A 24,589-nucleotide genomic window follows, 5' to 3' on the forward strand; every position below is an offset into this window, starting at 1 on the left:
AGAAAACATTTTTAACAGTTAAAGCACTCAAAGAGGTATAACTTAAATTTGGTTTCTTAAACTTTGGTTTTCCGCGCAGGTTTCGCTGTTATGCGCGTAGCAAAACCTTCAAATATCAACACGTGAAGACCTTTGGACTGAGCATCAGATAGTTCAAGATTTCATAAGAAGCACAAGCACTTCTGGCCCCCACTAAATCCCCACGCCTCTTTTTTTTATCTACGGGGCTCACAAACAGTACATTCAGTGTTCCCAGTAACTTTTCATGACTGCCACCTCTTTTTAAATGGGGTGTTTTATATCCAGTACCTCCTCCTCCAGACTGTATTACGCACCAGAAGTGTAGAAAGGGAAGTTTCTTCGGTTACCGAGACGACAGACCGCAACGATGGACCCGTGTGAAGAGTCTGATGCGGCTCCAAACTTTGACCAGTGTAAAACTTCCCTACACAGTGAGTGAACCTCCTCCCATTGATCCAATAACCGAATAAAACACGTCAGCTCCTCCCATGTTGACTAGGCTCTGTGCGGTTCTTGCAGGAGAGATTAACAAGCAGTGTGATCACATTACATGATTGTGTGTTCTTTGCCAGAATAGTTCCGCAAAGTTACTGGCAAACTTAAGGAAACAGAAGAGTCTAGTCAGCTGTCATGTGATCAGAGGCCATTCTGTTGCAGACAGCATCATTATTCAATCACTTTGCATTTATTAGAATATGGGAGAGGGGTGTGGTTGTTAAAGAGGGGAATATTATGGGCTGTTTCTCTGTAACTATGAGGTTTAAAAGTCCAGTTGCATTAAATGTATATAAGTATAATCAAATTTGCAGAGGCATTCTAGTAGTATCTCGATTAAAAATATGAAGTTGAAACTGGTTAAATTATTTTGATGAGTTAATGAAAAACATGCAATATATGTTGTCATATTATGCTTATATATATATATATATATATATATATATATATATATATATATATATATATATATATATATATATATACACATCGCGGGGTGAGTAGGACCTGGGTGAGAGGTCATTGATGAATAAAGTGTTTAAAAGAAAACACCTAATGGAGATATAATTAATTTTGAAGTTTTATCAAGTGTTAATGAGATTATGTGGTTTTTATAATCAATTAAAGGTGCAATATGTAATATTTTCTGTCTGCTAGAGGTCGCTAGAGGCCTATTCAAAGCAAAGGCGCAGCTTGATGACGCCGGCACTGCTTCCGCTTTTCCGGTCATGAGTATGAGGTAACACAGCTCTGTTTATCATATTAGATACATTTGAGTGTGTTGAAAATTATGTTATAACATTACTCTGAGTTCGCTCTGTGGCTGCTGTGAGACACTTTTGCACAATGCAGTAAGCTAGATCCATATTAGAATATAATATTAATAAATGCTGGATGGCTTGTGTTGATAAATGGCATGCAATTAATTTTAAAGCGTATTGTATGATGGATCAAATGCTGTATTACTGTTACTAAAAATAAAGCTGCATCTGGTTATGCTATGTTAGCTACTTCACATAATAGTGTTTTTCTCTGAGGCATGAAGCTTGGTACTTGCAAAAAAATCAAGAAAATTAGATTTAAACAATAAGACTAAACGTGTAGAGCTATATAACAATAATTCGTTTTCTGTCAATATCAAAACAGTTGTTCCCTTGCCTATGAAAACATGTAAATATTAAAGCATCTTTGGTGTTTCCATGATTTCTACAAAATAAAATCAGAAACCGAGGGTAACGCGGGTATGATGCCATTGACAGGCGACTCCTCACACGTCCCGGAGTCTTGGTTAAAATTGCAATTTTCTCATGATTACAAATAGATGCAAACATTTGGGATATTGTAAGTACTCAAGTGAACAAAATATATAACATTTGTCACCAAAACAGTCATTCGGTTTAACCAAAATTTCAGTTTTACCGAATGACATTTTTGGTTAGACCATATGACGATATTTTCAAACAATGCAAACAGGCTGATATCTAGCTAGCTAGATAGTTAGATTGCTAGCTAGCTATCAAAAGCACAATCAAACATTTTATATTTAGTACAAGTTTTTAAAATATTACATTTTCCATGTTTTATAGCGGTTGTACCGGATGACCTAATGTTTTGGGACGTGTATGAGCAAGAGAAAACATGAATTTTTCAAATAGTTAAGAGAGATTTAGTTACTTTGCTTCACGACCATGTGGTCCTTTGCAGGTGTCTGAATAATGTCACATCCTGTCACATGATATTGAACGCAAAATGGTCCCTTTATATTGGTTACTCCGAATGACATCAATGAAATAAATTTTTCTGTACATTCTTTCTCTTAACAAAGCAACAACTTCTACACATAACTGGAATAGATTCAGACAAGGGTCAACCATATCATTCCCAGAGTTCAATAATTAATCAAAGGAACACACACAACTCATACTGCAGTCATAATAGCATGACTGTGACAGGCAAATAATGTCACAAAGTTGCATCTCGGTTTAAGGGTAGAAACATGTGACCAACCACATTCAGCATATTCCTCATATTTGTCAATTTCTCATTATTCCATTGCGAACTGCCCATATGAGGTCATCTATAGAAATTGTGCATATGTGGCACATATTTTATGCACAGTTGTCAAAGATTCATTCATGTGGACTCAGTGATAAATGCAGCCACACAATACAGATAGTACTTTATCAGCAATTTTCTAATTCCTCTTTGATGTCAATTTGGGTTAAGCCACACAATGTGTTGAGACAGTATTAATCAAGTTGGCTTGACATTATTTCAAACAGGATACATTGGTAAACAGTAGCACAGCCCTCAGTGTGTCCGTGTCTTAATTGTATGTGTATGTATGTACTTGTAGAGACCACAGTGACATTATCCTGCACTAGTTAGAGATAAGATTTTTGGGTGAACTATTTACTTAAATGCAATTTATAACATGTAACTACCCTTAATATGCAGTAAGGACCATTAAACAGGCATTTAGGGTGCTATAAAAGCTATATATTTTAAGTTAAGCACATAAGTGCCTTCTGCTTGTATTCTGAGATATGTTTGATCTAATACTCAAACTAGTTTTTCAGTGAGACAAGGGATAGGCGGTTGACAGTACAGTCTAAGGGGCCCCATAGACTTCCATTGTAAGCGCATTTCTATCAACACATTGTCTTTGCAAACTGAGGCATGTCACTGAGGCATGTCACAGATCTCAACTGGTATTTAACCTGGATTATTCCTTTTAAGCAAAGATAATGAGGCTGGGTGTGGCTGAATATCGATATAAAACATGCCTTGAGTTTTTAGTCATTTATAGAGCTTATTGACTGTACTGCAACAATATTCAAGCTTTGTGAAGATCAGACTGCTTTGACCTTTGACTGCAGAAGTGACTGTTCTCCACCAACTAGATAAAAGTTACATTTGTTAATGGTAAATTATATATGAACAAAATAACAATGACTAGGCTATAGCACTAAAATGAGCACTAAATATAATATAGCACTAAAACTTTATTTTGTCATTATCTATTTTTTAGCTTCTGAATTGTTGGGTGTAATGCTGGTTAACTTTTGTGCAGGCTGTACATTGCTATTTATATTTTAAATGAGATAAACATACTATTAATTGCCTAAAATATCCATGCAGTGACACTCACACCCAAAATACCATCTTTATTTAGCCTGCTTATGCACTGTGTGTTTAAATAAGTACTTATTTTTTATGTTGTCTACTCTTGTTATAAAAACAAATATACAGAACTGTTTTTGAACATAATAAGACTGGCCAACAGGGGGAGTGGTTACACAGAATTCTACTGACTTGTACAAAATAGGGGGGGAAAAAACATTCACAAATCTGACTGTGGATCAGAAATAGTAACATTAGATTTATTGCTAGAACGCAGAATGTTTTTATTTCCTTGTTGTTGTTAAAACATACAGCAAAAATCTTAAGATGCATTTCAAACAATTTGTTTTTATTCACACCACTAAATATTAACACCACTAATAAGCTAATTTATTCACCAGTGTCATTAAGTGAACATTAACATACACAGCTTTCAAAAATGATGTTGGTCCTCAATACCAAACTCACTTTTACATTCATGTTCAGTAAAAATAACAAATCAAAGGTAGAATTTGGTAACACAGTGTGAATGCTACACATAAACAGTCATACAGTAGAGTCAGTAAGTACAGAATCTCATTTGTTTAAATCCTGTCATTTTACTGTTATTCTAGCTCCTAAGGAAGTATGCAGTAACAATACAAAACTTAAAATAAGGTTCAATTAGTTAACATTAAAGGATTAGTTCACTTTCAAATTAAAATTTCCTGATGATTTACTCACCCCCATATCGTCCAAGATGTTCAGGTCTTTCTTTCTTCAGTCGTAAAGAAATAAAGTTTTTGATGAAAATATTCCAGGATTTTTCTCCATATAGTGGACTTCAATGGAGCCCAAACAGTTATTAAATTAGTTTCAGTGCAAAATTAGTTTCAGTGCAGCTTCAAAGTGTTCTACACGGTCCCAGACGATAAATATGGGTCTTATCTAGAGAAACCATCGCTCATTTTCTTAAAAATAAATAAATATATTATATAAGTTTTAACCATAAATGCTCATCTTGAACTAGCTCTCTTTTTTCTATTTGAATTCAGGCAGTGTAGATGCTGCTAAGTGTATTACCGCCATCCACAGGTCAAAGTTTGTACTAAATTGTCATATACAATATGCTAGTGCAAGTATATTACAATTAGTTCAAACTTTGACCTGTGGAGGGCAGTAATACACTTAGCAGTGTCTACACTGCTGGAATTCTAATAGGAATTAAAATGTATAAAATTTTAATTTTGTTTTTAGAAAATGAGGTTTCTCTAGATAAGACCCGTATTTCTAGTCTGGGATCGCTGTAAACTGTAATTTCGACCTTCAACCATTTGGGCTTCATTGAAGTCCACTATATGGAGAAAAATCCTGGAATGTTTTCATCAAAAACATTAATTTCTTTCGACTGAAGAAAGAAATACATGAACATCTTGGATGACATGGGGGTGAGTAAATTATCAGGAAATTTTAATTAGAAAGTGAACTAATCCTCTAATGCAAACTATATTAAACACTGTATAAACACTCTATTAATCTACTACAAATCTGCTATTGTTCATTTCAGCATCTACTACATTTTGAACATCTTAAAAAAGTTTAAAGTTTATATTAAGAGTTTATTCTACTTTATTGTGAACAAACATTAAAAATTAACAACACTTTTATTAGTAGATGCAAAAATTAACATTCTAACATTATAATTATCATTACATTAAAGGTTAACCAATATTAATAAATGGTGCACAATTACTGCTCATGTTTAGTTTAATGATATCTATTGCTAACAAATTGACCCCTCTTGTAAAGTGTTACCAAAAAAATCTCCTTTTGATTAATATGCAACCAGGCACAAGCTTAAAGGGTTAGTTCACCCAAAAATAAAAATTCTGTCATTATTTACTCACCCCCATGTCGTTCCAAACCCATAAGACTTTCAATCAACTTCAAAACACAAATGAAGATATATTTAATAAAATCTGAGCGATTTCTGTCTCTCCATAGACAGCTGCTCAACTACCACTTTGATGCTTCAAAATGTTCATAAAGAGATCAGAAAACTAGTTCATATGAATTGAGCTAATTTTCATCATATAAAACGATCGTGTCTCCTCAGAAAATTTGTACTGAACCGCTCAATTAATATGGATTAGTTTTACAATCTCTTTATGAACATTTTAAAGCATCAAAGTGGTAGTTATAGCTGTCAATGGAGGGACAGAAATTCATTTTTGGATGAACTATCCCTTTAACCATGAAGTTGAAACACAAAAGAAGATATTTGGCAAAATATCTTGGTGGGTTTTTCCATACAAAAAACTCAATGGGATTCAATGCTGTTTGGGATAAAAACAGCTGAAATATCTTCTTTAGCATTTTGCAGAAGTAACAAAGTCAAACAGGTTATGCAACAATGTAGGTGAGAAAATAATGACTTAACTTTCACTTTTTGATGAATTATCTCTTTAATGCCTGAACTGTTCATGTTTACAAATCCAGTAGGTCTGGTATCTGGTTCAGTATTCCATACAGGAGCAAACCGATGTCCTAAAAACCAGTTGCAGCAGTAATCGCAGAGAGAGTCTGTGTAGCCACTGTACGCAAGGCAAATGTTGGCACAGAGAGATCCATGAGGAGGAAGAGCTGGTGTTGGGGACTCTGCAGGCCATAACACTTACACTCATCAGTCACAAGGTAGCACTGCACAGGGACGTGGGTAAATCCCTGACAAAAATCCTCTGAGGTAGGTGAGGCTGGTGAGACTGATGTCTCCTGCGAAGTGAAATATCGGGTCATGGCAAATGTGTAAAAAAGGCGAAGTAGCTCCAAGCGCCTTCCTGATGAAAGAAGAGGCACAGCCTGCGCAGGAGCACCACCACGAACCCTAGGGCAGACGGTGACCGCGCGTCGAGATTCGCGGTTGATGAGCAGAAGAGCCTGGACGTCCCAGCGAAGGCTCACAGACGGAGGAAGAGTGGAACGGTCGGCCTGCTCCATACAGATGCGTAGATTCTCCACCAAAGTGGACCAAAAACGACTAACAAGCTCATTCTCCGCCTTGTACAGAGAGGGTTTGGGGCCACAAAGGATGCACACGTGAACCCCAGGAAGCAGTTGGAAACTGAGCAAGCGAATAGCGACGGTGGGACTGCCTTGGGGCAGGAAGACCGGGTAGTCACATGACGATGCACCAGAAAGCGAGTGCACCAGGATTGAGAGCACAACAACTTCCTGGGAAGTCAGTCGAGACCACCATTTCTCCGTGGCCTGTGCCACACGGCCGTGCACTAGCAGGCAGCCAAATTCGCTCTCCGCCGCTTGGGCGAAGGAGTCTAGAGCTTCCTGAAGCAAGCCGGAGTTGGAGGAAAGCAAGCAGTCGGCACATTGTGTCAGATCTCCCATAAATCCCTGATCGTCATTGACGCGCTCCAAGAGCATGTCAATCAGGCGGTAGCAAGAGCGCAACTCTCGTTTTAACCGCTCCACGTTGCGTATGTTTGCCAACTCGTCCTGTCCCAGGATCATGACCATGCAGTTCCACACATTCTCCAGCAGGCGACGCAACTGCAGCTCACTGATGGCGGAGCCCCCGCTGCCACTCACCGCAATCAGCATCAGGCTCTCCTGAAAGACCCCCCAAACCACACGGCTGCCTCGATCTGTCTCACAGCTCGATAACTGAGCCCCATGTCCGGCACCAAACATATGGACACCGTTTAGGGAGCCGATGATGGAAAAGGGAAGCTGCTTGGTGGAGCCTCGTGAGAACAGTGGGACCCCACTGGAAGCTGTGATGCACAGCAGCTGGAGAGTCTCTGCTTGCAGCATAGTGAGTTCAGACTGAGCTGGAGAGTGTCTCTAAACACCAATCAGTGATGAAGACATCATATAAAGCCTTTAGGTGCACAAAGACACAAGAAATAAACACATGAGAACTTCAGTATCAAACATTCGAACACCTGCCTAGGGTAAGATGGGGAAAGATGCAAAAACAATGTGCGTTTACTTTTAAATTGTAACATATTTGGATAAAGATTTTGCATATGCATCAGCCAATGTGTTATTAAGGGATCTAAATAGAAACATTTGTTATTTTAGTTGTCATTGCAAAAATTTGTAAAATTATTTACCCTACTACCTTGGGCAAGAATCCCCCCGGGGTAAACTTTTGCAGAATGTATAAATCACTTGTTTTAATATCATTCTCATTAATATTTACTGTAGCTTATATATATATATATATATATATATATATATATATATATATATATATATATATATATATATATATTTATATATTTATATCAAAGTGTCAAAGCTAATTGAGTGAAATCCTTCATTCTGAATTCATTGTGTTGCTTTTATGACATATATTCAATTTAAATATTCACAGTTATATACAGTTGCAAGAAAAAGTATGTGAACCACTTGCAGAATCTGTGAAAATGTTAACAATTTTAACAAAATAAGGGAGATAATACAAAATGCATGTTATTTTTATATAGTACTGTCCTGAGTAAGATATTTTACATAAAATTTTACAGAAAAAAACATGATGCATTAATAGACGGGGAGTGAAAACATTTGGAATTTGAAGATCAAGGTAAATCGTATTTAATTTGTCTTCCGGGAAACATGCAAGTATATTGTGTTGCTTCCGAAGGGCAGTACTAAATGAAAAAAAAAAAAAAAAAAAAATGATATTCAAGCGAAATAAGAAAAATTTGGACCTCTTCATCCTGTTCACAAGTTTTCACCCCCCGACTCTTAATGCATCGTGTTTTCTTCTGGAACATCAGTGAATGTTTGAACCTTTTTTAATAGTTTTGTTTGAATCCCTCAGTTGTCCTCAGTGTGAAAAGATGGATCTCAAAATCATTTAGTCACTGTTGTAAAGGGTTCAAATATGCAAAAGATGCTGGAAAACTGAAGAATTTTTGGGACCTGGAGATTTTTTTCTGAAGAACAGAGTTCAGTTTAACTGTCGTAGATCATCAGGTAACCACCCACACACAGTATTGCAAAATCAACGGTTCACATACTTATGAATGGGGTTATTTTAATAAATTCAGCTATTTTGTCTTATATGTAAACATATTGTATGTCAAATATTTTACTCAGGACAATACTAAATAAAAAATATCATGCATTTTGTGTGATCTCTCTTATTTTGTTAAAATTTTGCACATTTCCACAGATTCTGATAGTGGTTCACATACTTTTTCTTGCAACTGTATATATATCAGTACAGTCCAAAAGTTTGGAACCACTAAGATTTTTAATGTTTTTAAAAGAGGTTTTGTCTGCTCACCAAGGCTACATTTATTTAATTAAAAATACCGTAAAAACAGTAATATTTTGAAATATTATTACAATTTAAAATAACTGTTTTCTATTTGAATATATTTGACAAAGTAATTTATTCCTGTGATGCAAAGCTGAATTTTCAGCATCATTACTCCAGTCTTCAGTGTCACATGATCCTTCAGAAATCATTCTAATATGCTGATCTGCTGCTCAAGAAACATTTAATGTGTACAATTGTACAAAATATTTGTGTACAATATTTTTTACAGGATTATTTGATGAATAGAAAGTTCAAAAGAACAGTGTTTATCTGAAATCTAATCTTTTGTAACATTATAAATGTCTTTACTTTTGATTGATTTAATGCATCCTTGCTGAATAAAAGTATTCATTTCTTTAATTTCTTTTCAAAAAAATAAAAATAAAAATTCTTACTGACCCCAAACTTTTGAACGGTAGTGTATAATGCTACAGAAGCTTTGTATTTCAGATAAATGCTGTTCTTTTGAACTTTCTATTCATCAAGGAATCCTGAAAAAAAAAAAGTACACAACTGTTTTCAACATTGAAAATAATCATAAATGTTTATTGAGCAGCAAATCAGAATATTAGAATGATTTCTGAAGGATCATGTGACACTGAAGACTGGAGTAACGATGCAGAAAATTCAGCTTTGCATCACAGGAATAAATTACTTTGTGTAATATATTAAAATAGAAAACAGTTATTTTAAATTGTAATAATATTTCACAATATTACTGTTTTTACTGTATTTTTAATTAAATAAATGTAGCCTTGGTGAGCAGACGAAACTTCTTTAAAAACATTAAAAATCTTAGTGGTTCCAAACTTTTGGACTGTACTGTATAATAAATTTTGCTTTCAGATGAACCTCTTTTACTGATATCATGTTATCATCGGTTATTCAATTATTCAACTAATTGTAAAAAACATTTTAAATACAGTAGTTGATTCAGTATTTTACATTAAATAGGTTTTAATGAAAAGCAAAGGTGTCTTAAATGTTCATCTACTTTATGGAATTATTAAATATCATCTTACCCCAAGGGTCTAATTTTATCTTTTCACTTCAAAATTAAAACATTTTTTACTCCAAAATGTACAGTCGTGTATCTAAAAATTCTTCATTAACAAGTAACATTACACAAAAATATAATACAATATTTTAAAAATTAGATAAATTAACTTCGCACCTGTTCTTTGACCGACTAAATCTCACAAATGTTGATATCAGTCCAGATGTAATGACAAAATTGGGAACGTTACAGCCGTTCATTAAATGTGCTCAGATGGGATTTTGTGCCATGATACAGAGGGAAAAATATAATAATCTTGCCCCAGAGGGCATCTTTCCCCAACGTACCTTGATAACAGGAAAACCTGGTCCTCATGCAAATAGGTATGCAAGCGTGACATATCTGCGTCAAAATTACATTTTGCGTGTTTGTTATGTTAGTGTAACGTAACGTTAACTATGCAAACAGTGAACTAAAGTTAACTGACCTGCTAATGCAAGCTGAAACATTCAGACTGCTGTAACCAGCGTTAGCTCGCTTAAGTTTGACCAAAGATCTCTATACATGGAAATACGGAGCTAGTAACTTGAGTTGGTAACTGTTAATAAGAAAATTAATTAATTATCCGTCTTGTCTGACCTCGTGTTGTAAACTTATAGTCTCCACAGCAACATCTCACTCTGACAACAGCGGTTCCGCTCTTCTTCGTAGCCAATGAAAGTAATAGAGAACTGACGGCTCTACACCGCCACCTTGCGGAGACTCAAGTAGCGTCTATGAAACCATTTCATACTATTCTGTTTAGAACTGCAAGTAAATGTTTATCTGTTTAATGTATCCTTAATATTTTATTTTATATCTTAGTATAAAGAATTGTATTATATGAAACTATTAAACAACTCTCATTTTCAGCAGTTCTTCGTTCTAGTATGATATCATTGAAGGGATAGTTCACCCAAAAATGAAAATTCTGTCATCATTTACTCACTCTCAAGTTGTTCCAATTCAAATGTCTTTGTTCTGCTGAACACAAAGGAAGAATAAAGTTTGTAAGCAGGCCGTTTTGGGGCACCATTGACTTCCATAGTAGGAAAAAAATATACTATGGAAGTCAATGGTGTCACAGAACTGTTCAGTTTAACACATTCTTCAAAATATCTTCTTTTGTGTTCAACGGAACAAATAAGTTTATAAAGGTTTGGAACAACCTGAAGCTGAGTAAATTATGACAGAATTTTCATTTTTTGGGTGAACTATCCCTTTGTCACGATTGAAGGATTTCCTTAAATTAATAAGAACTAGCAATCAAAAACAAAAATCTTGAGATTGCTCTATTTATTGAGTCTGATTATTTATTGTGCGTACCGGGTTAACACATTGAGGACTAATTTTCATTAAACAAATTCCTCATTATAATAATCCTATAGAAATAACTGCCTGGATGCTTACTTTTAGAAGGGAGAGAAGATTTTTAACAGCATGGTATTATGTTTGTAACAATTTTAATCAAATAAGTTGGTCTTTCTGAACTAAACATTTTAAACCTTATTATAAAATGTTACTTGCTACAAAGTTCTTAGTATGCAGCAGAGTTCATTCCACACTGAAATTCAAGCATTTCGTAAGTACAATGTAACACACTCACAACATTTCATCAGCAGCACGCTTAAATGACGCTACAGTCAAAATCAATCGTTTTTAACGAATGAAATGCTGAATTTACACCAGAATGAAGAACAATCACACCATGTTATGTAATCAGCTCTATTGATCACCATTGTGTGACACTTTGCAATTGGCAAGTCAAAATGTTAAGCACTGGATATCTTTGAGTGATGCTGACTTTAGTCAGTAATTTTCTGGCCACTACATTGTTCCTCATTTTAAAGGTGCCCTAGAATCAAAAATTTAATTTATCTTGGCATAGTTGAATAACAAGAGTTCAGTACATGGAAATGACATACAGTGAGTCTCAAACACCATTGTTTCCTCCTTGTGTAAATCTCATTTGTTTAAAAGACCTCCAAAAAACAGGCGAATCTCAACATAACACCGACTGTTACATAACATTTGGGGTCATTACTATGTATGATCCCAATATTTGCATATGCCAGCCCATGTTCAAGGCATTACACAAGGGCAGCCAGTATTAACGTCTGGATGTGCACAGCTGAATCATCAGACTAGGTAAGCAAGCAAGAACAATAATGAAAAATGGCAGCTGGAGCAATAATAACTGACATCATTCATGATATCATGATATTTTTAATGATATTTGTAAATTGTCTTTCTAAATGTTTTGTTAACATGTTGCTAATGTACTGTTAAATGTGGTTAAAGTTACCATCGCTTTTTACTGTATTCATGGAGGCAAGAGAGCCATCGCTATTTTCATTATTAAACACTTGCAGTCTGTATAATGCATAAACAAAACTTCATTCTTTATAAATCTTTCCAACAGTGTGTAATGTTAGCTTTAGCCACAGAGCATAGCCTCAAACTCATTCAGAATCAAATGTAAACATCCAAATAATTACATATACTCACATGCAGCATGCATGACGAACATCTTGTAAAGATCCATTTGAGGGTAATATTAGCTGTGTGAACTTTGTAAATGCACTGTATTATAGTCAAGAGCTCCAGGGGCAGGGAGCGTGCGATTTAAAGGGGGCGCAGCCTGAATCGGTGCATAGTTAATGATGGCCCAAAATAGGCAGTTAAAAAAAATTTATTTAAAAAACATTTATGGTGTATTTTGAGCTGAAACTTCACAGACACATTCAGGGGACACCTTAGACTTATATTACATCTTGTAAAAACTGGTTCTAGGGCACCTTTAAGCTAGTGTAAACAGCTCAGACAGTTTGTTTCATTTAACCTACTAGATGCTCTTCACTTTACCAGTCTTTTTATGGGTAAATGTAACCAATATATACACATGCGTGCAGATTTAATGGGTAATTTAACCCAAACAAATAAACGCTGGTTAAATTGCATACATTTTTGATAAAAAAAAAAACATTACACTCATTTTAGTAACACAAAGCAATTGTGTTTTTTTTATCTTTTAAAAGAGTGCATTTTAGTCCAGCTTTGTTCCTCTTCCTCCATTACGCCATCATGATACATGACTATAACATCATCTGTTCTGAGAAAAGCTGAATTCCTGCTAAGCCTCATTTTATTACGGTAAATTGTACCACAATGACAAGAATATGTGCCAGAGAACTACATTACTCAGGTTGAAGATTCATATTCTGGAAGAAAGGAGGCAGCTATTAAATTAAGAAAACAAAAGAAAGGTAATACAAGGTGTGATTTGTCATTAAAATGAGCTGACTGGCTTTTCATTCGTAATATTTCATGTTTTAGGGTCCAAAAACCAAACAATAACACATTGAATCATTTTTGCACAATTATTTCAGGAATGATCGAGAAGTCAGGTGTTACAAATCACATCACTCCTTGCAACATATCAAGATTTTTACATTACATCAAGGTAGATTGACAGAAGATAACATCACAATTAATAGGAATGCAATTTTATGGCTTTTTGATTTTTCTTCATTAAAAAGGCACCAGAGAGGAATGACAGAATTGTTGCACCTCACAGAAGAAGATAAATCAATAAAATCAGCAAAAAGCCTTTTAGCAAAACTCCTTGGCAAAGTTGGGTTCAGTATGCGGAAGTGGCAAGGAGTGGATATTTGAGACGTCATTGGTCCTCTTTACATGCCCATTCGAATGCTCTGAATGATCTGGAATATTGCTGAGGAGAGAAAACAAAAACACTTAGAGTGACATTCAGCTTTGGAAGAGATGAGGAGGAAGAATATTGAAAACCTAAACTTGGTGATGTCAAGTCTTATAAAACATAAAGGGGTATAATGGGCCATTGAGCTATTTATAATTTTTTCCTCACAAAAATAAACAGATTTTCCCAAAGAGCGTCATCTCTAACAGAGTAAACCTATGCTTTCTGGGGCGAATCAGATTAAAAGATTGCAAAATCATCCATGGCACAAAAGTTAGGGCAGGCAAACAGAACAAGATGACCCAAAAACACTGGACGAAAATGTCATTCATTCAATGCAAAAAGCTTCTCTAAGGCAACAGGTTACAGACCTTGCTAGAAGTAGAAGAAACCCAGGTCAGAGCAAATGTCACATTAAATCAGGATGGAGCCGTTTATGACATTGTCAAAAACATTGTGTCTTTTTAAAGGTTAGTTCACTCAAAAATGGAAGTTCTGTCATCATTTACTCAACCTCATGTCATGTCAAAACCATAAGACTATCTTTGGAACACAAATGAGGATGTTTTTAATAACATCTGAGAGATTTCTGGCCCTCCATAGACAGCTATGCAACTACCACTTTGACTTTTTTTAAAACATTCATAAAGAGATTGTAAAACAAGTCCATATGAATTAAGCAGTTCGTTCCAAATTTTCACGATCAAAGACACATGATCACTCTATATGATGAGCAGTCTGAATTTAGGCTTTTATTCACATATAAACATTCATCAACGCACACATCAGTGATGATAAACAGAAGTTTGAGCATGCTTGCCTGACGTGTGAGAACCAATGAGGTTCATTTGAGCTTCTGCAAGAACCAATGAGGTTTATTCATGCGTCAAGCAAGTTCACTGATCAATGTTTATATGCGAATAAAAGCCTAAATTCAATCTGTTCATCATATAAAGTGATTGTGTCTCTTCAGAAAATGTATTCTCTTTATTCATATGGATTAGTTTACAATCTCTTTATGAACTTTTTGAAGCATCAAAGTAGTAGTTGTTTGGAGTGTCAATGGAGGGACAGAAAGCTCTCAGATTTCATTAAAAATATCTTCATTTGTGTTCTAAAGACGAACAAGTGTCTTATGGATTTGGAACGACATGAAGGTGAGTAAATGACAGAATTTATTTTTGAGTGAACTAACATTTTAACCAACTGTACGTCTTTAAAAAATGTGGTGATCTGAGCCAGCTAGCAAGGAGATCCATTACTATTCCTGCGAGTACAAGAAATGGAAGTTGTGATAGTCTTTTCTTGCCTGCTGGGACATATATCTGAGTGAAACGGCTTCTCAACAAAAAATTTAAGGCAAGACATGAGTTTGACCTGGTCCCAAATGGCACCCTAAACCCTCATGGTCTTCCTCTGAGGGTGCGTTCACACTTGTCACCCTGGTGCAATTGCTCGGTTAGTGCAGTTCATTTGAAAATATGTGAACGCTGTCATCCAAACCCTGGTGCGCACCAAACAAGCGGACCGAGGCCGCTGAAAAGATGGGTCTTGGTCCGCTTCCAAATGAACTCTAGTGTGGTTCGAATGATATATGAGTGCAACACGGACCAAAGACATGTAACCGAACCAAAAACAGGAAGATGAGACCCTAAAAAGGAATCCTCACGCATGTCGGTTTTTCTCGTCATAGACGCGAGTTTGCCAATCACAGGCATCAGATGCGCGTCTTCACACAGCAGATCATTTGTGTGTGTGTGATGGATTCCCGCCGGTGTTTTGACTACTTTACACATTTTATAAGCTCTTCACGAGTTCCCAACTGGCCAAAATACCATCACATGCAGGCTATGCACACACAACGAGCGCATTTACCTCAGCAAACAGCATTGTTTGGATGTTCGGTAAGTTCCGTCTCAAAATAGGCAACACGTCATAAAATTCGACCAATCACGTTGTGAATGTATCCCTATGCCTTAAGGTTTGGTATCTTTTGGTTCAGTGAAAAAATTGCCAATTTGAACTCTAATCGGACCAGGACTAAATGTTTTCTTCTTTGGTCCGGACCAAATGAACCAAATGAACTGAACTACAAGTGTGAACGCACCCTGAGTCTGCACTTTCATGACGTAATGCCGCTTTGATTGTCGGGTAAAGTCCTCTGTGTAGCTCAATGGGTGCTTCTCAATTCGTATTTGTGCATCCTCGTTTCCTTTCTTTGCTTCCTTTCCTCGCGTCTTAGCTCCACCCCTCCAGGAAGCCAGGGAAGGACGCAAGGAAAAGATGAGAGGACGGAGGAATTGAATCGCTCCCTTTAGCGTCACTTCAAAGTGTCGTCAGCTACACTCGAGGGATCTACCCACATGTTGTTAAAGTTTGGTTATTTAAAAAAAATATAATAAATATTAATAAAGCAAGATGCCTAGTCGAAATATATGAGATATAAAGTTTATTTAATCTGTAAAAGTAAAGCATACATTTAAATTATTGTGACAGATAAGAAGGGGGGAGGAGAATTTATGTGTGCGTCAGGTTACTCGATGAGAAAGACTTCCGCAAAGGATGCACCTGTGTATCCTCGCTCATGACTCCTCAGGAAGCCTCCTCACTCCTCGTTCCTCGACTCCTCGCGGTGCAATTAGAGAATTGAGATGTCCTTCAAGATGGCTGAGCTCGATTGTTTTCCGGGTCATAGGATGGAGGACGGAGGAGCGAGGAGACGAGGAGGGATATTGAGAAACACTCACAGACTTGTGGGCTCAGCTGAAGTGCACATCGAGGCCGCATGGCGCCCACAAAGGGGGCACTCGCAAGCACCCTTCTGAAACCTAAAATGATGAATGGGACACCCTATGGTCTCATTGGGTGCTTCTCAATTAGGGCTGGGCGATATATCGAATGCTTTTGTCACGCGCATTTCGTCAGTAAAGCCGGTTCCCTGATTACCGCTAAATCGCCATCACCTGCTTTCAAATGGAGCGGCATTTAATAGACAGAGCCGTAGTTCACTGAAAAGCCACGCAATATCGCGTTCAATATCGATATGAATCGCCGTCAATATTGAACGCGATATTCTCAATATCCCTCCTCATTTCCTCGCTCCTCCGTCCTCCATCCTATGACCCGGAAAACGATCGAGCTCAGCCATCTTGAAGGACATCTCAATTCTCTAATTGCACCGCGAGGAGTCGAGGAACGAGGAGTGAGGAAGCTTCCTGAGGAGTTATGAGCGAGGATACACAGGTGCATCCTTTGCGGAAGTCTTTCTCATTGAGAAACGTGACGCAAGCATAAGTTCTCCTCCCCCTTCTTATCTGTCACAATAATTTAAATGTATGCTTTACTTTTACAGATTAAATAAACTATATATCATATATTTCAACTAGGCATCTTGCTTTATTCATATTTATTTTATTTTTTTTTTAAATAACCAAGCTTTAACAACATGTGGGTAGATCCCTCGAGTGTAGCTGACAACGCTTTGAAATGACGCTAAAGGGAGCGAGGATTTATCATTTCACTTGATTCAATTCCTCCGTCCTCACATCTTTTCCTTGCGTCCTTCCCTCGCATCCTGGAGGGGTGGAGCTAAGACGCGAGGAAAGGAAGCAAGGAAAGGAAACGAGGATGCACAAATAAGAATTGAGAAGCACCCATGGACGTAACAGACGTGCGCACGCGGCAGCCATCGTAAGTCCACGAAAGTGTGCCATTTGGGATTCAGCCTGTGAATTTATTGGACGTTTGTGGTATGCTATTGGTTCAATCTCATGTGAGCGACAGGCTGCCCCACCCTCACGCTAGTGAACACGTCATCAAAGAAGAGATGTTTCAAGAGGGAGGGGAAGTTATTTGAATTAAAGTTTACAAGGGCACATTAATTAAAAAAAATATTAATAATTAGGGATGCACCAATACCAGTATCGGCCCAATACCAAGCTCATGTACTTGTACTCGTACTCGTAAAAATACCCCCGATACAATAGACCGACACCTCACGTGACGTAACTGACAGAATTTCCTGTGCACAGAGACACCAGCAGTAGCAGCAGAAACAATGTCAGCCTCAGAGGTGTGGACATACTTCAAACACACACATTGCGAACTGCACGCTTTCAATCACAATTCGTTATTGATTGGTGAAGGCGGGCAGAAACGCACTGAATGACACAGACCAGAAGCACTCCCTCTCACGTGCACGCTCTCACTTTCTTGCGTGCAATCAGTTCTCCTTGCGCCTGAATGGTCAAATGCACACATAGTTGTCAAAATGTCCATCGTGTGGAGTATCTCAGATAAATACAGTCGGTTATGGCTTAAGTGAACGTAAACATTTGGGTGAAAACAGGATATGTGTCAGTATCCATGGATTCGGTCTTAAAGGGACCGTAGCCTATATTTGTCATTAATGTTAATTAAAACAACAAAATATGTTAAATAAATGTATACATGGTTAAAAAAAACCTACTGTATCTGAAAAAACAAGTTTATTTAATTTGTATCTCTATAGTATTTGTTGTATTGCTTGTAATTTGTTTGTAAATTTCTTTTTATATAACAACAGTTATATATATTGGTAAGTATGCCCTTTGAAGGTTATTGGACACTGAAATTTTTGTTCTTTAAGTTTGTGACAAGCACATAAAAATTATTACTTTTTTCATTGGAGTAATAATAAAGAAGCTGTCCTACATTCATTAGTCTCACTGTGTTGTGCTTGGAAAACTGAAAAAAGTATCGGTACTCGTACTCGGTCCTTAAAAAAATGGTATCAGTGCATCCCTATACGCGGATGTACACGGATAAATCATTTATAATAAATACTGCAGTATTCCATAAAAAAAGAATTTTGACTTCATGGTGACTTTAAGCAGTTTTGTTGGCAATGTTATTGAAAGCTGTTTTGAGAGTAACAACACCTGCAAATCCACGTGTTGAACAGATAAAGTCCTGCTATCAGTCCAGCCTTGTCCATGTAAATAGTGTGCATTATTATCTCGGCCTTCACTGCAGTGCAAGGTTTCACATTGTGCCAAAAAACTGAGTGGAGGTCAGCTTTGCCTACATATCTTGGACTCAATAAAAAGTGCAACACCAGCTCGTATAAAAACAAAATAGTATTCAAATGAGTGTGTTTATTATTTGGTATACGGTATAATAGATGCATAACCTGATATTGCAGAGTTCAACATGTTCCTGGGTCAACATTTTTGTTGATCCTGGAACAACATTCAAATCAACCAATCAGATTTGAGGGACAAGTTTACAGATAATGTCAAGTTATGTTATAATCAAAATATGTTGACCCAGGAATGCATCTAACTCAGCAATATCAGGACGTGCATAATAGATCACTAGTTAATCTTTAGTATTGGTATGTTCACTCACCTGAGCCGCAAACAACAAAGATGAAAAGTGCCAAGAGCCACGGTCCCACCGAAACTTTATCATCACTCACGTTTCTCTGTGTGAATTTACATTCAAATCAGTTTCAATCGCGCATTATTTAATAGCTCTAGCGATAAAAGCACACTGCAATATAAGAACAATATTTCACTACAAAGAAAGAAATACCATAACTCATATCAATTTATTACAATTAATCAGCCATGTTAACACATTACATTAATTTCCTTTCACTTCTGCGGTTACACTATTGAACATCGTGAAGGGATGTCATACCGACGACTTGACGTTTCCTCTCTGGGTGATGTTTTTGCTGTGTTTCTCGTTGGCCATACGAATCCTCTGTTTGGCGACCATCGTTGCAAATGCTGGTGTGTTGGAAAAGTGAGCTGGTCAGTCACAAATATGACGAACACAACACAAACTACTAGTGAGGATGAAGAGAAAACTACGTCGATTTTTGTCTACGTACTCAGAATATAAGCTCCGCCCACACCGGAAGTTCGCAAATGGACTGATGCTTGGACCCCGCCTTTTGAAAAAAAAAAAAAAAAAAGCTGGTAATAAACGTCAACGCTACATTTTCTAAATTTGGCTTTTAATATTCGGTACCGACCTTGCGTAGTGTGGTCATACAGCTTATATAAGTAGTTCATATTAATGAAGACATTAGATTGGAATGTAAATCTTGGATTCCTGCACTGTCTGTGGTGTTAAAATTTGTTTTTGGTTTTTATGTTTGTTTGTTTTTTTACATTACATGCCAATTAATGGATATGAGTTTAAAACAGCGTTACACTATTTCTAGAAGAAAAAAAAAAAAAAAAAAAAAAATGTGATGTCCAATTTGTGAACGAATTGTTCTTTTGAGTCGAATCTTTTTAATGAATCGATTGAACCGGTTTGCAGAAACAGCCTGAATTGGGCCTGTCCCAGTGGGCATTGGAACCCGATTGGAACACATAGACATCATGATGTCTATGTTGGAACCTATTTTTTACAGTCTATGGTTGGAACAGACCCACTCTTTCACGATTCGGACATACCCTCGCAGTGAGCCGAGAACCGACCGAGTGAGTTGATTTACTGTATGACTGATGAAATATGAATGTTTTAATGACTTTATGTAAACTACCAGTCAAGTCTATAATAATTAAGGTTAAATTGCAATAATCACAATATTACTGTTTTACAGTATTTTATCAAATAACTGCCTTGGTGAGCAAAAAAGACTTATTTTAAAACATTATTCCATATGATTATTCCAAACGTTTGACCCTTAGTGTTGTTTGCAATTAACTAAACTGAGACATTTGAAATTACAACTAGATAAAAAAAAATTTGTCAAGACTTTGATGTTGGATTGAGAAAGCCTTAAAAAAATGAAGGTAGATTCTCAAGCCAACCAAAACCACAGACTCATAGAGGCACAGACTGTAAAAAAATAAATAACCAAAACGACGTTTACCACGCCGAGACGTCAGGCCCATGAGGAGTGAACGCAATTTCGTAATGACGTTTTTTTTTTTTTTTTAACCGGTGCCGGATCTTTGAAACGAACTGTTCAAAAGAACCGAATCGTGGAAATGGGACGGACTTCCCGTCAGTCACGAACCAATCACAGCGTCGCTTCCAGGATTACCCGTATGAAATTCAGTAGTCCACTTCCTGCTTTTAGTTCAGTAACTGATCGTCGTGGGGGAAGATGCGTTGGTTGCTTCTTTCGGTTGTAATATTATGGGCCTGTTCTCTTTACAGCGCCTCTGCGGATAACAATGGCGTAAAGAAGATGAAGATGCAGTTTGCCACGGGTCCACTTCTCAAATTCCAGATTTGGTGAGTGAGGGTTTGGACACTTATATGTCGGTCGGTCCCCGGAACAGGCCGTTCAGTGTACAATGACATTGAGTGTGTTTATGGTAACACAGCACTGCTTGACGTGATTAACCTGGCAGAGAAACTGTTCTGTTACGGAATGCACAAACAAGCGTTAATTTGTCTCATGGCACAAGCAGTCTCTCAAGCAACCTCAGCGGGATGTTATAATCGGCTAGTAATCCGGTGTTAAGTGGAGAGCTCTCATTTGAGAGGATTAGCCCATTAGCGAGTCTGTCTGTGTGCCTCACTTTTGAACCGCTGCAGCTTTTATTAATTCATAAAGCACATTTGAGGCTGCCATAATATCTAGTATTCATCGGAAAGTCGTTTATCAATCTGAAAAGCGAATCATTGTTTATATAGCTACAGCACAACAGTGCTGTTGTATTAAATGTCACTCTGTGGAAGTGAAGCTAAAGCTCTCTGAGGTGTTTCTTCATCTTGTTTGTTGACTGCAGTGTCTCCTGAGGATACAAGCGGGTGTTTGAGGAGTACACGCAGGCTTTGTACCAGCGGTACCCAGACATCCGCATAGAAGGAGAGAACTACCTTCCACTGCCTATCTACAGGTAATGTTTTACACAACACTGCTCATTGCTACATAGTCACGTGGCCTGGAATGAGTATATACATAAAACAATAGCAAAATTATTTTTTTTTTCATTTATTTTAATTTTATTAATTTATATGTAATATTAATTCATAGTATATGCATGTATGTATGTATGTATATATGTATGTGTGTTTGTATAACTATTTATATAGTGTCCTTTTTTTCTTTCCTCCAGGCACCTTGCTTCCTTTCTGTCTATGTTTAAGCTGTTCTTAATTGGAGTGATCATTGTAGGCAAAGATCCGTTTGCTCTATTTGGCATGCAGGCTCCGGGTATCTGGGTTTGGAGTCAGGAGAATAAGGCAAGACCTTTTGTTAAGACATTTTCTTTTGGGGGTTTAAATCCTGGTCCTTAAGTACAAGCTATTTTAGTAGTAGGTTAGATGGAAGATCCAGCATGGGTTCAAATACAAACTTTTTCCCCGTGGACCTCATTAGTCTTTAACATTGTCACCTCAGTGTTGTCTACAGTTCTAGGAGAGAATGTAATACCCAAGAGACCAAAGAACAAGCTCTCATGTTAATGTTTGTCTGACTCTTGTGCAATTCCTGAGATGCAGACAAAAAAGAACATATTAATCTTCAGCATTCTTTATTTAATTTTTTATTTTTTTTTTTGCATGTTTTAATTAGAAAATTGAGTAATGTATAAACTATCCACAGAATATAGTATTTAAACATTAAACGTGTACAACCAAACTAGCTGCAGCAACACTTATTTGATGGGATTTGTTTCTTTTTGTTAGATATATGCCTGTATGATGGTATTCTTCTTCAGCAATATGATTGAAAATCAGTGTATGTCTACGGGTGCTTTTGAAATCACGCTCAATGGTAAGTGTTTATTATATTATTTATATGGATAATAAAATAGAATTTATATTATTGTTTATATAGTATTTGTTTAAATGTCTAGTAGTATTATTTTTTTGTATTATATATTAATTTACCTAACCCTATACATAAAGTTTTTGTTTGTAAAAAGGGATGATTGAATGATATGATAGTTTAGAAAATCCCTGTTATGACCCCTTTCAGAACAACATAACTTGACCAATGACATTTTCACTTTTTAAGATAACCTAGCCCTTTAAGAGGAATAGCACATAAAATCATACTAAATCAGAAACTATTGTTTATCAAATCTGAATAATTAGAGGTGTTTAGATAGAGGCAGTTTGGCGGTAGCATAATTCAGTGGTTTAGTCTGGCAGAAGTGAAAAATGCCATGGTTGCACGATCACTATGGTAACATTTTTTTTTTTTTCCCTCTCTCTCTGGTTAGATGTTCCAGTTTGGTCCAAGCTGGAGTCAGGCCACCTGCCTTCCATGCAGCAACTAGTTCAAATTCTGGAGAATGAGATGAAGATGAACGTGCACATGGACACACTTCCACACCATCGCTCGTAACCTTGCCTCTGATTCACTGAATGGAGCCTAGGACCCCTCCGCGTATGTGTTAACATCATAACCTTACTAAATGTTAAATGAATTTCTATTGTTTAAAATATTGTCTTTTGTTTTAAAAAAATATCTATAATGTATCATTTAAAAGTTTGGGGGTCAGTAAGATTATTTTGAAAGAAGTCTCTTATACTCACTAAGGCTGTGTTTATTTAAGCAAAAACACAGTAAAAATAGCAATATTGTGGAATGTTAAAATTTAAAATGACTGTTTTCTAGTATATTTTAAAATAGTTTTATTCCTGTGATGTCATAGCTGAATTTTCAGCAACATTATTCAAGTCAATGTCACATGATCCTTCAGAAATCATTCTAATATGCTGATTTGCTGCTTAAGAAATATTTATTATTGTCAAAAATAAGAATACTTTTTTTTAGGTTTATTTAGTTCTATTACTTTAATAGAAAGATCTAAAGAATAATGTCTTTACTGTCATTTTGTATGAATTTAATACATCCTTGCTGAGTAAAAGTGACTTTAAACTTCTTTAAAAAACCTGACTGACATCCAAACTTCAGAATGGTAATGTAATAGCCAAGCAGCAAAATCTGAGCGTAGTTAAGCCAAAAATGTGTAGATGCTGAGTTTTGCCTTTGCAGAGCAAAATATATAATATATTTTTATGAAACGGTGAGTTAAAGCAGATAACTAGTAATAATGTTTCAGATGAATTAATTCTATTTACTCACATATTCTCTTTTAGTTTTGTGGTGAAGCTCTCCTACGGTTGTGAGGTGACGTTTATGAAGGTTTGCGCTGAAAGTAGAGTCTCTGCTAGCGCACACCCGATGTTCTGCGTTCTCCTCACCGTGCCCCTCGGAGATGCACCATCTACAGACACTGGTGCGGGACCCATGGCAACAACAGTGGCCATATAAATATGACTGCAGCCCATCTCTTGTGCAACAGCCATTTGGTTCAGGATATATGTTCACAAGAAATATGTAATAAAAAAATAATTTCTATTTGAGTTCAGTTTGCTCAGTCAACAAAATTTATGATGGCATATATTCCTTTGATCTGATCCTAATATATGGCTAAATCTTGGTCTTTATGTTTTATTTAATAAGTTGATATAAGCTTCTAACTTATACAGCCAACCCCCATCATGATAATTTAACATTTAAGTAACTTTAATTATATTTCTGAACCTTGGTTTTTATATTGCTTTGTATAGCTTGAAATGGAAAATAAAATGAAATTAACAAATTGTTGTTCTTTATTGGAAGAATGGCCTAGCAAATTGTTTTAAAACAATTTTTAAATAATCAAAAATAAAGATCATTAGCTGAGCTGCACATATATTACAAATTAAGGTTAGGTTAAACATACTGTTAAATCGCATTGTTCACTCATTTGTCTTGCAATGCCATTAATCTAATCCAGAATGGGTTTTAGTCTGGTTTTACCCAGATCACTTCAGGTGAAAAGTCTTATGTGCTTATCACTAAGAATCCTATTGTGAACTTAGTCTTGGTTTTGGATTCTTCTAATTTGGCAGATTTACA

The 24,589-nt window shown here is 36.4% G+C and overlaps 4 protein-coding genes across 8 annotated transcripts in view; 1 reads left to right on the plus strand and 3 right to left on the minus strand.

Annotated features, from left to right (window-relative positions):
* Nucleotides 1-567, minus strand: part of gpt (glutamic--pyruvic transaminase) — a 36,249-nt gene extending 35,682 nt beyond the window's left edge. The window contains exon 1 of one of the 2 annotated variants that reach the window (XM_067362332.1): nt 310-567. The gene's annotated coding sequence lies outside the window, so the exon portion shown is untranslated. The remainder of the gene's footprint in view (nt 1-309) is intronic. The other variant, XM_067362331.1, reaches the window with a different exon arrangement.
* On the plus strand, nt 374-24,305 carry selenot1a (selenoprotein T, 1a). Its single transcript, XM_067362335.1, has 8 exons — nt 374-452; nt 1,174-1,255; nt 20,884-20,961; nt 21,462-21,572; nt 21,792-21,918; nt 22,363-22,450; nt 22,902-23,068; nt 23,785-24,305. Exons 1-7 carry the CDS (start codon nt 389-391, stop codon nt 23,024-23,026), a joined length of 675 nt encoding a protein of 224 aa, XP_067218436.1. The 5' UTR covers nt 374-388; the 3' UTR covers nt 23,027-23,068; nt 23,785-24,305.
* fuz (fuzzy planar cell polarity protein) lies at nt 3,937-10,673 on the minus strand. 4 transcript variants are annotated; one of them, XM_067363199.1, is made up of 3 exons: nt 10,450-10,590; nt 10,310-10,364; nt 3,937-7,513 (listed from the first exon to the last, which is right to left on the minus strand). In XM_067363199.1, exon 3 carries the CDS (start codon nt 7,444-7,446, stop codon nt 6,166-6,168), a length of 1,281 nt encoding a protein of 426 aa, XP_067219300.1. In that variant the 5' UTR covers nt 7,447-7,513; nt 10,310-10,364; nt 10,450-10,590; the 3' UTR covers nt 3,937-6,165. The 4 variants fall into 4 exon arrangements, with proteins under 4 accessions (XP_067219300.1, XP_067219301.1, XP_067219298.1 ...); XM_067363200.1 differs by lacking the exons at nt 10,310-10,364; nt 10,450-10,590 and adding an exon at nt 10,642-10,673; XM_067363197.1 differs by lacking the exons at nt 10,310-10,364; nt 10,450-10,590 and adding an exon at nt 10,602-10,665.
* Nucleotides 11,467-19,612, minus strand: zgc:92744 (uncharacterized protein LOC436846 homolog). The gene is made up of 3 exons (XM_067363770.1): nt 19,402-19,612; nt 19,108-19,183; nt 11,467-13,734 (listed from the first exon to the last, which is right to left on the minus strand). The coding sequence occupies exons 1-3, from the start codon at nt 19,480-19,482 to the stop codon at nt 13,694-13,696; spliced, it is 198 nt and encodes a 65-aa protein (XP_067219871.1). The 5' UTR covers nt 19,483-19,612; the 3' UTR covers nt 11,467-13,693.
* Nucleotides 24,306-24,589: the final 284 nt, after the last annotated feature.

Source organism: Chanodichthys erythropterus, chromosome 16, assembly GCF_024489055.1.
Source record: "Chanodichthys erythropterus isolate Z2021 chromosome 16, ASM2448905v1, whole genome shotgun sequence".
Lineage (NCBI taxonomy): Eukaryota > Metazoa > Chordata > Actinopteri > Cypriniformes > Xenocyprididae > Chanodichthys > Chanodichthys erythropterus.